Source organism: Miniopterus schreibersii, assembly GCF_964146895.1.
Source record: "Miniopterus schreibersii genome assembly, chromosome: 12".
In the NCBI taxonomy this organism is placed as follows: Eukaryota; Metazoa; Chordata; class Mammalia; order Chiroptera; family Miniopteridae; genus Miniopterus; species Miniopterus schreibersii.
Window position 1 is genome coordinate 50,373,398 of NC_138112.1, and position 15,628 is coordinate 50,389,025.

The 15,628-nt window shown below is 39.6% G+C and overlaps 2 protein-coding genes across 2 annotated transcripts in view; one reads left to right on the plus strand and one right to left on the minus strand.

The window, feature by feature from the left end:
- Positions 1-3,648: 3,648 nt before the first annotated feature.
- Positions 3,649-10,830, minus strand: FANCF (FA complementation group F). Its single transcript, XM_081154958.1, has one exon. The coding sequence runs from the start codon at positions 10,729-10,731 to the stop codon at positions 9,661-9,663; it is 1,071 nt and encodes a 356-aa protein (XP_081011084.1). The 5' UTR covers positions 10,732-10,830; the 3' UTR covers positions 3,649-9,660.
- A 34-nt stretch (positions 10,831-10,864) lies between these two features.
- The window catches only part of GAS2 (growth arrest specific 2), a 133,715-nt gene continuing 128,951 nt past the window's right edge, over positions 10,865-15,628 (plus strand). The window contains exon 1 of the mRNA XM_081154967.1: positions 10,865-10,958. The gene's annotated coding sequence lies outside the window, so the exon portion shown is untranslated. The remainder of the gene's footprint in view (positions 10,959-15,628) is intronic.

The window sequence follows — 15,628 nt, forward strand, 5'->3', positions numbered from 1 at the left end:
CTGAAACCAGGGAAGCTCTAAAGATCCATGCAATGAGCTCAAGTCTGTCAGGACACCATGATTCAGGTAAGCTGACTCCAACCACTTTTTTCATATTTTGGCCTAGGGGAGAGCAGAGCACTTTAGCGAGAGCCCCACTGAGCTGAATACAAAGGGAAAGTGTAGTTTTCCTAAAGCAAAAGCAGGGTGCTGTTACTTGAAGAGACACTGCATGCTAGAAGCATAATCTACAAACCTCCTTTATACTCCCCCATTTAAAGTGGTATTGTGTATAAATACACACAAACACACACACTCTAAAATACTATCGAGACTTGCCTCTTATAACTATCATTTCATACCAATACATGTCATTAATTGAGCATTTGTCACATGAAAACACTTTCTAAATATTTTACATGAACTGTATTATTCATCCTTACAAGGACTGTCTTGAGAGGCACTATTATGATCCTCATTTTTTTCAGAAGAAGAAACCAAGTCTGTTGCTCAGTAGGGTTCCAACCTATGTCTGCCTGATTCCAAATACTGGCTTCTGAACAGAGACACTGTAATGTTTCTACTTGCAATGAGTTTTTCAAGCCAGTCCATGGTGTGTCACCTGTTTTTTATGTTTTTGCTGCATTAATACATTCTCTTTAGTCTTCTAAAAACTGTCTTCTGCTCCTCACAAGCCCTGGGAAACTGGTTCTCAGTTTATCAAAAACCTTTTTTCAGTCAAATCTAAGGCAGTTTCTATTTCTCTCAAATGTCTGTTTCCACAACACCATGGACCATTCTTGTTAAAATATTCTTTTCAGTTTTTGTGGCATCTTGCCCCTCTTGTCGTCCACTCATCTTCCGGTATGTCAAATCCTGAGGTGGTTCTTCTGCCTTTGGCATCATAACTCTAAGTGACTCCCTCAGCATATGAAATATAAGTGCTAACAGCAAAGAGCCCAAGGCCAAGGACAGAAACTTCACGCCAACTTTCTTAGAGAGCTAATCAAGTCTTACGGCCATCATTTCTCAATGCTATTTATGTCAAATGCTATATATTTATTTCTAACTCTTTAAATTCTGATATCATATTTGCAGCTGTCTGCAGAACATTAATCTTTCAAACTTACATGTAAAATGTATCTTAATTGGATGTCATTTGGAATTCTCTATTTTTGTATTAGCACCATTAGGCTGCTAAATCCTGCCAACTGTGTAACTTATTTCAGGAATTTTGCCTACATCATTGATATTGCCTTATAAATAATGAAATAATGATTGATTAATTAATGTTAGTCCTAGGTTTTCTCCAGTCACCCTGACCTCCAATACCAAGCAAGTCTAAACAGCATATTCCTCTCTGCTCACTTCCCCAGCGAGCCTTTACTGTGGAGTGAAGCCGAGATTTTAGCAGTCATGGTGTCTGGTATGCCTTTCTGAGCATGAACCTACACTCCTGTGTCCATAAGAACTCATCATCTTCAATCCCTGCTAAGGAAGGCGGTTCCATGCAGCAGTCATAGATGTATAACCTTGACTAAGTTATTTAACTTTCTGTTCCTCAGTTTCTTTGTCTGTATGAAGAAGAGGACAATGGCAACCTTCTTACATTCTGCTGTGAAGGAATACATTAAATGACTAATCAGATAGGTGAACAAGTCATCCCAAAGAGGGACAAGTGCTCTGATGGAAATAGATGGACTTATGTAATAGAGAAAATCAAATATGTAGAGGGTGATGGTGGACAGAGGGCTGCTTCATATAATCAATGGACATAGCCAACAGTCACCCAGCTCATATTCCCCCAGCTGGCACACAAAGATACCAGGAAATATTTTGTCAAGTATCTTCCCCAAATCATAAGTTTGTCCATGGCACATCCAAGAACATTAGCCTAGTAAACTTTACATAAATAAAATAATCTTTGTTTTGGTGACTTGTTCTTACTGAGTCTTTGCTGGCTGCCCCTGGTTTCTTTGTGTTTTCGCACATGCTCACCACATCATTTGTTCAGTGATGGGTTATGAACTACAAAGTAGAAAGCATAATACTCATTTCCAGTCTCCTACCTGTGCTCAGAGTATACTATAGAAAACCCTGGAAAACTACTTTTTAAAGTTTTGTTTACCTTGCTCTTGTGACTCTGTTATTGAAAATAATGCTTTGATACTTGTTTAAATGGTAAGGAATATTTTATTCTTGACTTTTGTGATAGGGTTATTGCAATACAGGAGAGAGATTGGGCTCAACTCTGGGTTCAGCAAAGACCACCAGGGATGTATAGCCAAATAGCAGAGAGGGGAGTTGATGGAAAATTACTCTAAGAGGAGATGTCTAAGACAGGGAGATTCTTGCTAAACTGGCCTTACAAGATTCTTGCTAAAGGCAGACCAAGGACTTAGGCATCAAAACTGGGGGATGAAGAACCTGATCAGATATCATGAGTGATCAAATATCAAGGGTAGAAAAATGACTTAGCAGGATTGTTTCTAAAAGAGGCACTCCAAATCCTCTTTGTTGTTTTTGACCCAACTCCACCCTATTATGACATAATATTTTGATAGCCACTATTGCTTGTCGCCTCATTTACCCCCTCTACCACTGAGTAAGAAACACTTATTTCCTTGGGGAGAGGGAACTTGGAACAATGGTATCAAATAGGATCCTAAACGCATTTTTCAAAACTTTTCCTGTGGTGGTTCGTCTGTTTTTGAATTCTGAAAACCGAGCTCTGCATGCTAAGAGTACATGTCTGAAGGACTCAGACCATGGGGTTATATAATGAACTACATAATGAGAGAACGTGATGCAATCACATTTTAGAAGTCTTTCCAAAGAAAAGATTCAAATTAATTTCTGGGATAGCACAGGAGTTTGGAGAGGATTTGGAAGACAGAGTAAGAGAGTTTAGATGTGAGTGTGAAAGTCTGCTTTCAATTTTACCTACCCTAGAGAAATCACAGGCAATCCTTGATAGGTTTGGCTAAACAAAAGCAGAGGGCACTTGGGAGTTTTGTCAGCACTCTGGCCTGGAACTCTGGAGATAGTTGAGACAACCATGCGGAGTGCACCCATGCCCTCGAGTAGGCATGGCAGGTTCCAGAAGACTAAGGGCTTCCGATGCCTCTTCTCTTCCCTTGAGTTTTGCTTAGCTTCCACAGGACACTGACAAGGTGTGAAGTATTTTTGCATGCCTGAGAATTAATAGCATGAATAGCTGATGAAGTGGCATTGGGAATGCGAGGGAAAGAACGAGTGTCAGCTGGGGAACGGGCACCTAAACTGCTGTCTGGATGGAGGGTGTGACGACTACTCATTCCATCAGTACTGCCGGTGGCGGCCGAGGTGTGGGCGTATTCATCAGGAAGTGACCGTGAAGTTCACCCACCATCTGCCAAAAGAACAGGTAACTTATACCAGTAGAAGAGTGCCCACAGGTCAGAGACCCTTCTCTGGAGGCTGCGAGGATGACGTAGAAAGCCCTCCTGAGCTGAGATCACCTACAGCATACAGAAACAGAAGGAGGAATATTTATTCAAAAAAGACAGAGATTTTAAACACAGACATTTTATTAAACTGGCAAAGTCAAATTTCCTGCTATCAGCAGAAATTAGAGTTTGAGAGCTAAGTTCAGTAGGAAACGAAAATGGTAATGCTCAGCATGTGATAAGGTAATGTGAAATTTTAAACTGGCTACACTACCACATTTACTCAAGAAATAAAACTTCACAATTTCCACCGAAACTCTTATTTAAACAATGGGAAAATAATAGTAAGTCACCTCAGAAAGTTGTTATGAAGATTGAATGCTTTAGTACATGCAAAAATCCTAAAAAGTATTAGCTATTTTATTATAATTACTGATTATATCTAGGTTCATGTTGATTTTGATACAGCAAGTTGCTTTGTATATCGAGGCACTGCATGGGGTCTCATGAGTCAACGTAATTTTGGTATCATTTACTCCTTTTGAGAATCTAATGATCCTCCCAATAAAACTGAACAATGAACAACAAATTTTTCATATAATTTCAGGAGTTCAAAAATAACTCAGGCCCATCCTTTGAGCCTCTAAAAGTTGACAGACCCTATGTTGAAAGTCCCTGGTCTCCTATACATTTGAAATAGTATCTACTGCTAAGGCAGTAAATCTTCAAGGAGCTAGATTTTTTTTTTCTTGCTTTTGATAGGAAAACTAAATTTTGTCCCTTCAAAATATTTTCTTAGAGAACGAGAAAGACAATAAACAGACTCTAACACCGAAATTACACAGATGTTGGCTTTATCTGAAAAGGATTTTAGAACAACTATCACATCAATGATTCAGTGAGCAATTATAAACACTTATATAAAAAAAGGAAAGTCTCAGTAAAGAAATAAACAATATAAAGAAAAAGCCAAGTGGAAACTTTAGAAATGAATAATATAATAACAGAAATAAAAAAATCAATGGAAAGCAGAGAGGCAAGAGTCAGTGAACTCAAAGAAAGAACAGTAGAAATTACCCAGCATGAACAAGAGAGAGGAAATACGCTAAGGTAAAAAATATGAACAGAAACTCAGTGACTTCTTGAAATAAATCAAAATATTTAATATCATGTCATTGGACTCTAGGAAAGAGGAGGAAGTGGGTAGGGCTGAAAAATATTCTAAGAAATAATGGCTGAAAAATTTTTTAATTTGACCGAAGACACAGCCTATAGATTCAAGGTTATCAAATCCCAAATGGGACAAACCTAAAGAAATCTACACCAAGATACATCATAATCAAACTTCTGAAAACTGTAGAAAAAGGGAAAAAAACTTAAAGCAAAAAGAGAGAAATGACATTTTACCTATAGGGAAAAACTACTCAAGTGACAGATTTGTGATCGTACACCAGAGGTGGGGAGACTTTTTTCTGCCAAAGGCCATCGGATATTTATAACGTCATTCACAGGCCATACAAAATTATCAACTTAAAAATTAGCTACAAAAAAAGTTCCTAGATTTATTGAAGTTTGAGTCTGCCTGCAGCTGCCTTGGCAGGGCTGGACCAAATGAGTTCGCCGGCCGGACGTTCCCCACCAGTCATAAATCATGGATGCCAGAAGGAAATGGCACATTTTTAAATGCTGGAAGAAACAACCTGACATATCAGCCCTAACTTCTCTATCTAGCTGTGTTATTCCTTCAGGAATGAAGGGAAAAATCAAGACATTCTCAGATGAAGGAAAATCAGGACACTGTGACACCAAAAGATTACCCTAAAGAATGACTAAAAGAAGTCTTTGAATATTCATGATTTTAATTGTTTTTCTAAAGGAAGATACAGTTATTATTCTTATTCCAATTGTATAAATGAGAACATGGAAGCTTAGAACACTGACAGAATGTATCAAGGTTGTCCAGAGATGTGTCATAGGATAAAAATCAGTCTTAAAAGAAAACCATTTATCAAGGTTTTTAATTTATTTCCCTTTTTGTCGCCTCAATTACACTTTAGTCCCCCCACCATAAAAAAAAAATTTTTTAAATCTTTAACTCTTAAATGGGATTATAAATGCCTTTCAATTGTAATATTGTAATAGTAAGTGTAATATTCCATTCACAGAACTAGACCATAAAAATGGGTATAATATCTTTAACAAATTGCAGGAACCATATTCTTCAAATATCCTGCCTTAGCTAATGTCTATAATGACAAACAGCGAAATCATTTTGAATCTACTGGGGCCAATTTACTGGTGCAGTGGGCAAGGTCCAGTGCTTCCAGCTGTAATTAGAAAATGGTGCCTGCTCTCCATTAGTTTTGGTTACTGCAGCAATTCCATATGCAACCCATGCCTGCTGACTAGTGAACTAGATCATGTATCTTCTGTAAATTGCTCTTGTTAGTCGCTTGTAATTTATTTTATGTTTCCAACAACAATTTCAAACCAGCAATGTCAGGAACACATGTTTTTACACTTATTGAAAAAACAGACCAGAGAATGTGTGCCTTGAACCTCATCGTCACTCTTGGCTATTAATGTTTATGTAAAATACTGAATATGTTTGAAAATTATCAAAGATTGTGAAGGTGATTTTTTAAAACATAAGCTAGAAAACATACTCCGTTTCTGCCAAGAATATTTATTATAAAATTGTAAGATCTCATCTCTGCGTTGTTTTTCCTATACCGCATTTTGATAGTCAATTTATTAGTGATATATTATTTGAAATTTGATATTAACATCCCTGGTGGATTTAATTCAGTTAATATTCTTAAGGTACATAATATGTCTTATATTAGCAAAGAACTTGACCCATTGTCCACGGGTGCATCTGTAATCAGTGAAAGCTAACAATGTACTATTTTCTTATTCTATTTTGGCATATTGTCAGTGCTCATAAATACATAGCCTCAAACAGAATATCTTACCAAATAAGTATTGATAATGTGTCAGATGCACGGCGTAACTATGAATATTTCATAGCTATCCCATAGAGCTTTGAAAATCAGGGTAAAATATCCAATATTGAGCTATACATATATCTATGACTCACATACTGCTTTCCAGACAGTTTCTTTTAAGAAATGAGACATTTGGTTCATAACATAAAAATATATAAGCTAAATAAATTGGTTTGTAAACTTTTTAGTACATTATATTCTGACATATTAGTAGGCGATCAATGCTTATTAAATAAATGAATAAGAATTTGCAACACAAATATAAAACTGAAAGGTTACATATACAATGAGGGGGCTTTGTTTGTACTGATAAACACATATTTTTTAAAATTTTTTTTAGAATTTAAAGTAATGTGTGAAACCCAAATTTCAAATGCATCCCTAACATTGAGATTATCATAGACTTCATTCACAGCATGGAAAGAGTATTTGTGGAATATGTGTAAATATAAAATATAAACTGATTATTCACATTTTATATGCCTATACTTATACTTCTGCATTACTGCATATAATTTTTTTTAAGATTTAAATCCTGATCATTCATGAGATAAAAGGATAAAAACCACAATAGACTACAAAACACTGACGCTCTTTTGAACTCAAGCCTTTATCCCAATATTAAGAGTAATGAAGCTTCAAGAGACAGTTGTATACACATTAATTACTGTAATTATTCAAGGTATTTTCCTTAGGGCCACCATATTTCTAAGCCAAAAGGTCATTCTTAGCCCACTATGGCAATTAGTATCTGATAAATGATGCTACTGCCACACTTCTAATATAGTGATTGATCATTTCTAATTAATTCCTGAGAGAAATCAATGATTCTTTCCTGAAGCATTTACATTAACTAATTTATGTTAATATGAATACTCTATATCCACAATTTGCTAGGGAAGATGGGCCATTCTATTTATACCTAGTTACTACTTTAGAGCTTTGGGGTAGTTTCAGAGCTTCAAAATACATATAAAAGCTATAAAGATCAAGTAAAATTGGGCAATTTAACCACAGCAACTAAATCTTGACATTGCCAAATGTTGACTGAACTCAAATTCAACAAAGAAGTGTTGAAAGATTTTTCAGATTGGTCATAGCTTAGAAAATGTTATCATATACTGGAGACTGCACTTTTTGTTTGGATTTATACTCCTTGTATCTACTACTAAACTGACTTCCATTTCTTAAAGATATGACCCTAAGGGTGATGTTCTAATCAAATGTTTCCTCCATTCCTGTACCTTTTATTTTGTTTACTCCATTCTTATGCATTCGTAAGTAGTTATCAACTGCTTAAGGTATGTCAGTATAGTGTGAGTGCCTTGATGTTCCAGCAACAGAGGCAGTCTCCCTCTCACTGAGCTTATGCTCTAGTGGAAAAGACAGACACACATCAACAACACGAACACAATTAATAGGAAAATGGGTGGTCTGAAGGAAAATAACAGGGTGAGATATATTTAGATAGAGGCATTGTGGGAAGAAAATGAAATTAAAGTGAGAAGGGGAGGAACTGGGTGATAACATTCTTAGCTGAAGGAATAATGAAAGTAAAGGTTCTAAGACAGGAAAAAGCTCAGCCTATTCCAAGAGCTGAAAGAAGTCCTGGATTTTGGTCTACAAATTGGCTTACTATGGAATAGCTTATCACTGTAAACAGGTGAATTATGTGGGTGTAGATTCTAGTGTAGACAGAGGTAGTAGGAAACAAAGTTCTCTTCCAATTACTTCACATTTCTCAGGGAATATGAGAGCCCACGACTTGAGCTGTTAGGTGGAGTATGGACTGTTGAAGTGCAATAAAGAAAGGAGAAAAACCAGCTAACTGTAATGAGCTGGCAGAGAGATGATGGATGGGTGACCATACAAATTTATCAGCCCAACCAGGAAACTTTAGAGAATCAAAGGGGACATTCGTACTCATTATGCCAGGACAATAGGTATAACTCAAATCTTTCCTGAGCAAACAAGAATTTATGGTCACCCTAGCCTACCCTAGGGGGATGAGGGAAAATAGAGATAAGGGGAAATATGTTGATGGAATGAGACGGTTAAAGAGGAATTCAAGGATAATTTTCAGGTTTCTAGCTTTTTACTGACAAACACATGGGAGTAAGCAGGCTTATAAGTTGGGGATATAGATTTCTGTCTTGGATATGTTTGGTTGAGCAGCTTGTGAGACATTTATATGGGGATATGGTCCTGAAGCTCTGGGAGCTCTGGGCTAGAGATATAAATTGTACACAAAGGTAGTATTTAATTAGATGAGATCAAAACGGTAAGTGTATACAGAAGAGGAGCCACACTATTAAATTGTGAGAAACCCCGGGAAAGGTTGATTAGGGGAGAAGTTAGCCAGAAAGTCAGACTGAGAAAAAGTAGCTAGAAATATAAGAGGAAACCAGGATAAAGTGGTGTCACATAAGTTATGAGAATTTGAAGCCTAGTTTCAAGAAGGGAGGGGTCAAAATGTCTCAAGTTGCAGAAAAGTCAACTAGGTTGATACCAGAAAACTGTCCTTTGAATTTGGCATCATGGAGGTAATTGTGACCTCGACAGGACTTATTTCAGAGGTGTATTGAAGACAGAAATAAGACTGATGTGAGTTAGCTTTTCAAACCATTTCTGTCAACACATGAAGTTTGTTTAAAGAAAACTGCACTACTGGGGAGTTAATAAAAAAATTACCAAAGTAAACCATACTGATAGAAAAAAAGGTGTTTTGTCGCTTTAAAACTTTTTTTTTTCTTTGAAAACTGTTTTTTAATCTCACTCAAGGATATGTTTTTATTGCCTTTTTTGAGAGAAAGAAGAAGGGGGAGAGAGAAACATCAGTCTGCCTCCCTTACCGACCGGGGATCAAACCTGCAGCCTTTTGGTGTACAGGATCACGCTCCAACCAACTGAACCACCTGGCCTGGGTGAATAGCAGTATCTTCATCTTAGAAATGGTCCTTCTAAAAAGCAAACTATTGTTAATTGCATGGCTTTAAATAGGATACTTCCAATGCCATCTCCTCTATCCAGAAAACCCATGGTACCACAAGCCAGTCCTTATAATTAGACCTATTATAAATTAGCACCTACAGTGATATTTTGGACACATGAAAGTGTAGATTTGGTGGGAGCACTGAAACTTTAATTCTGTAAACCATATATTCAAGTAATCAATACAGAACGCTGCCCATGGAGAACTGGGACCTGGGCTGAGGCCTAAAACTTGTCTTTTCCCAAATGCAACGTCATGCACCACTCTCAAGAGCTGACAACAGGTCTGTCCAGATGCTAAGACCAGGGACGTCAAAATCGCCATCCTGCACCTTCCAGGACTCCAGGGCCCTCAGAACTTCATCTTTCAGAGGTGAAGGGGCCTGACAAAGGCTTTGAAACCTGCCGTACAACTCCTCCCAGGGCACATCTCGGGCCTCATCTCCAACCCAAACGCCCTTCTGGAGGTCGTAGTGCAGATGTCTGCTCCAGTCCGTGAGCAGGCCCAGATAGGCCCGGAACAGCTCCGGGTGGCGGCCCGCCACCGAGGCCAAAAGCCCAGCTGGGAGGCTGCGGCAAAAAGAAGCCATGATATCCGACTTCTCCAGCAGCCAGTGAACCAGCTCGTCACGCCCCTCTCCCGGGGTTCTGGGGCTGCCCAGTTCCAACTCCTCTCTGGGGGGCCCGGGAGATGACGAGGGCAGCAAGAGAGCGGCCGCTGCCACCTCCAGGAAGCTGTTCGGGGGCAAGCGCTCCCACAGGCTGCCGAGCAACCCGCGGGCGCCGTCGGCTCGGGCCTCGCCCGCCTCCTGCAGACGCCGCCGCAGCAGCTCCGCCTGGGTCTTCATCAGGGAATCGTCCCGAAGGGCCGCGTTCTCTCCGAAAGCGCTGGCGCGCAGCAGGTGGACAGCGGACCGGCGGCGGGCGAGGAGGGCCAGGCTGCCCTGGAGCGTCTCCTCTTCGGCGCCAGGGCCGGGAAAGAGCTGCTGCAGCAGGCAGTGAAAGGCGGCATCGCCCAGGGCCCGGTTCTCCAGCAGGCGCTGCGACAGCAGGAGGTCGCAGCGCCCCAAGTCCCGGAAGTTCGTCAACCCGGGGATGGTAGCGGGCCCAGAGGCGTCCGCCGGCTTCCACTGGCCGTGCAGCCGCCGCTCCAGCGCCGTGCGAATGCGGCCATGGCGGCCAAAGCGCCTGTGGACGTGGCGCATGTAGCGAGCCCACTGGAGGGCCCTGCGCACGGTCGCGGGGTCCCAGCTGCGGACGTGAGTGGTGCGGGAGACGGCCAGAACCTCAGAGAAGCGCTCCAGGTGCTGCAGGAGCGATTCCATGGCGGCGCGCAAGGGTCTTACTTCCGCTTTCACCTAGGAGACGGCAGCTCCCTGCGAGCCGATTGGAGTGTCTGTGCAATGATACGCCTCCGTGCTCATTTGCTATTGGGCGAAGTCGGTGTCAATCTGGCAACTCCTCTTTAATCCGGGTACTTTGACTCTGAGAAACTTAAACTGGACCAACGGCGCGGCGGACGTGCTCGCCGCCTCACTCTAGGCGGAGGGAGGTAAGTGCAGGGCGTCCCAGCCGGAGCTCCGAGGGCCGCGCGAGACGCTGTTGTCACGAAAGTCCCCGCGCTGCCTTTCGCCGTGGAAATGATCCCTAGGAGAAATTTCCAGAGTTTTGCTTGAGAGAATCTGTTGAGGGTTATCATACATAGTCGGGTAATGCCAGAGACATGCCGATACAGATTTTTAAATGTTATTAAATGAAAATTTTAGTTCCATTCGGTCTCGTAAAAATGCACTGACTCCCGTTCATGAATGCCGGGCCCTGCGCAGAAGTGGACCTGGGCACGGTTCCTTCATTATCAGGGCGGGAGCAGGTTCGTTTAAGCAAATAGTAAACTTAAAGGTTAACACTTTATTAAAAATTTACTTAAAAATTTTTAACGTATTAGAAGTTAGTAAGTTATTAAAAGGTTAATATTTTATTAAAATTTTTTTAAAATTAAAATTTCATTTTAAAATAGCACTTTTTTGTTTTGTTTTGTTTTCAGGATTTCCAAGGCAGAATAGCTTACTTAACTCTTATTTTTACACAAGTTACTAATTGAGAGAAAGAGTGTTTAAAAAGCAAGTTACAAAAACAAATGCTGTGCTGGTTTGTGGGAGGAGAGGCGGGAGGAAGGAGGACCCGTTTCTGGACTGTCCTCGAGTAGTCGCTTAGCTATGTATTCAGCGAGCATTTGCCAGCTCCCAGGAGACTCATTTTCCAAAAGCCCGCAGCAGTTTCTAACTTACCAGAGTTGATGACATAACTCATTTGAGCTGAATTTCTTCCCAGTCCTTAAGACAACAAGAAAAACTATTCTAATAAGTAGTCAGAATTGGTGTTTTGTTTTGCTTTGCTTTAACAAAAATGTCAGAGGAGAGTTATTTTTCATTTATTAAACTCAGCATTCCCACACCTTTAAAAAAAAACATACAAAAAACTCAAAGCAAGAAATGGTGCTTATGCTGTTAATTTTATTATTTTGATATTTTCAGTTAGCCCAAACCCTTATTTGGTCCCAAGGTAGTTACTCGATTTTATCTGAAGGATACCATGTATCCTAAAATTCTTTGTCTTAGCTACTAGAAGCTTTGAGCCAGATGTGCATTCTGCCTTAAGCAGTTATGTAGGCTTTGCTAATTCATTTATTTATTCTTTTTTAAAAATATATCTTTATTGATTTCAGAGAGAGGGAGGAAGAGAGAGAAAGATAGAAACTCGGTGATGAGCGAGTCCTCACTGATCGGCTGCCTCCTGCACGCCCTGGACTGGGGATCAAGCCCGCAACCCGAGCATGAGCCCTGACTGGGAATCGAACCGAGATCTTTTGGATCTGAGGTCGACCCTCAACCGCTGAGCCACGCCCGGCCGGGCCATTATTTTTTCTTATATTGAGAGTTAATATGTCATGTAGTGTATAAGAGTGAAAATTTAGTGATCAATAAAGGTGGTCCTTGTCCTAGTGAAGGAGTTAATTTCCTAGCATTGAGAAGAGAAATTAAATAAGTAACCTCAGATGTGATAGGATATAATGGAGGTGGATATCTAAGACTTAAGTGATAAGGAAGGCCTCTTTAAGAAACTGACTTTTCCCCTAAAAGCTCAAAGACGAGTGCAGAGAAGTTTTCAAGGCCAAGGAAACTGTTAAATACACAGGACCTGAGTTGATAGAGCCCAATCCTTTCAAGAAGGTGAACAAATTCCAATAAAGATGCCTTCAGTTCAGGATGGTGGTGAGACATGGCAAGAATTGTGTAGATTAATTTTAGCTTCATATCTTTTCACTTCTAAAATATTTTTTAATTTAAATTTTAGTTTTCAGTTACAGTTTACACTCTGTTATTTTGTGTTAGTTTCAGGTGTACAGCATAATGGTTAGACAATCACATACCTTAAAAAGTATTCCCCCCAATATTTCCAGCTGGCACCCTACGTAATCAATATTATTGATTATAGACGAGTGGGTAAAAAAAGTGGTGGTACATATATAAAATGGAGTATTACTCGGCCATGAAAAAGAATAAAATCTTACCATTTGCAACAGCATGGATGGACCTAGAGGGTGTTATGCTAAGGGAAATAAGTCAAAAAGAGAAGACAAATACCATATGATTTCACTTACATGTGGAATCTAAAGAACAAAATAAATGAATAAACAAAATAGAAACTGACCCATTGATACAGAGAACAGACTGATAGTTGACAGGGGAGAGGGATTGGGAGCTGGGTGAAAATGGTGAAGGGATTAAGAAGTAAGTACAAATTGGTCGTCAGCAAGTCTTTTATATATGCTTCTCAAATCCTCTTTGGTGGACTGGCTTGTGCCTTAATGTGAAAAAGGCGGGAAAGCACTGTTCTAAGGTAGGCATCCTAGCACAGTTAGCTAAGGAAAGGGGCAAAAGAAAGGGCAGTGTGATTCAAGAGATTAGCCAAAGAACACATGCATGACACATGGACACAGTCAACAGTGTGGTGATGGCCAGAGGGGGGAGTGGGGGCTGGGTGGAGGTGGGCAAAGGAGAGGGGGATGGGACATCTATAACAGTGTCAACAATAAAAATAAAGTTATAAAAAATAGGACAGAGAGAAAGTTAGTTGGCTAGTTATATTCCATTTGTTCTTCCCATATCGCCCCATCCATTTGTCCCTTTTTCCCCCCTGCTCTGCACAGAGGACTGACCTGATTCCTGTTGACTGTGGCTCGCTGCTGAATGGATCAGTGCAAGGCATCGGTAGGCAATCAGGAGAAGAGAGATACAGGGTTTTTCTTTGCTCTGCTCTCTGCTAAGGCATTGGTATTCTGGTTTCTTCCTCTAAAAGTTCTAAGGCCTCCCCGAGTTTCTGATAGCACACAGTACTTCCTGCAGCCCTAGAGAATTCCTGCTGTTGCTAATCCCTGGATGTCCTGACATACCCTGTAGATTCCCTTAACTCTGGCCACACTCCTGTAAATATTGCTCTGTTAAATTTTCTAAATCCCTGCTGACTGTGCCTGTTTCCTGCCATGACCTTGACTGAAACAGTTAGTTGCCTGAGTTTTCAGCCATTCTTATAATTAATATAAGTCTCTGTGAGTCATATTATCAATCATTATGTGTTTAGGGAATAGTCTAGGGATCGATGACCAGGTCCTATCGTTGTCATACACTCCTGCCAATCTGTCAAAAAGTCATCATCGTTAATGATGCATAAAAAATATATAACAGAACCATGTAAAGTGTTTTCATAAGTGTAATTAAGTAAAGGGAAAAAACATTTAAAGTAATGGTGATATTAAGTGGTCATTTTGTGTTTTTTTAATTTGGAAAAATTAAAAAGTTTGCAAGTATTTTAGACACCTACTTTAGAATATACATGTGTCTAGAAATATATATGTATATATCTATACATAGATAATAAGTCAGTGAAATCCATAATTCTGCAAATCTCCTGTTTAGTGTGGGAAATGGTAGATGTTTGTACATGGACCCAGATTGCGAAGACTTTGGAATACTGCGCTAAGGAGTGGGATGTGTGTTGAATTGGCACTCGGGTGCTATTGATGATTTTGGAGCACAAGAGTGACATGATCATACCTGTTATAAAGCAATGTAGAAAACTGGTTGTAGCCAACTGGGACAAATGGCTAGAGATGGAGGTCCACTAGGAAAATATTGCAGTAGTCCAGGTGCACAAAATGACAGTTTTACTGAGAAAGTGGCAGAGAAAGTACTAAGGGGGGGGAGAATCATACTCAGATTTGAAAATTCCTTCTGAAGGAGAATCTATAGCTCTCAATGGAGAAGAGACTCAAAATAACTGCAAATTCTCATTTAACTGATTGGGAAAAGTCTCTTTCCTTCTGGAATGGAACGGGAGATTGGTATTGATTTGACTGATGCCAGTAATTGGGAAAGAGAATAAAAAACTCATAGCAAAGCATGGCTCAGCGGAAATTCCTATGAACTTTTCTTTTTAATCCCAGACTACTGTCATTCCTCACACACTTTAGGATCCCCCGATTAGCGTATTACATAATAGAACACATAATTAGTAAGTGCTATGGTAACTCCAGAAGACATATTGATTGCATGAGAGCTGTGTTATAAAAAACAGGGACTGAATTATTTAAAATGAATAATTTAAATAAGAATTTCTCCCCTTCCTTAAATAATTTCCAATTCAGTTCCCAGAATGTGAATGTTTCATGTGATATCTCCTACATCGCTATGATTCAGAAACTACTGAAATACTTGAATTGATCCCACTGGAAGAAGTTATTCTGAGGTTTATCATTTACATATGTTTCCACTACTTGGACACCTATTTTGAAACAAGAAATCTCTATATAAGGGACAGTGATGACACTCATACTGACATAAATTGAATAAATAATATACTTTTGAGACTATATGTCAATACACAGATTATACACCCTCCTCTGTGTATATGTGTATATTTGCATAGAAGTAAATGGGATGATATCCCAAAGAAGATACTTCAACTACATCATTGAACTACATTTATATTTAAGATTTTTTTTTTTTTTTTTTGCAATTGGTAATTTTTTTCTAATGTCCAAACCAGAAAGAAAACATATGAATCAGGATCTCTCTTTTCCTTCAAATTAGAGGTTTGATTTCATGAAGGAAAGCTCTGAGCTCTGTAATAACGTCTGGGTGCTTTTATTTTTAGCCCACAGTT

Excerpts from the sequence above, each read along its gene's own strand:
- FANCF (XM_081154958.1), bottom strand. The coding sequence starts at position 10,731 with ATGGAATCGCTCCTGCAGCACCTGGAGCGCTTCTCTGAGGTTCTGGCC.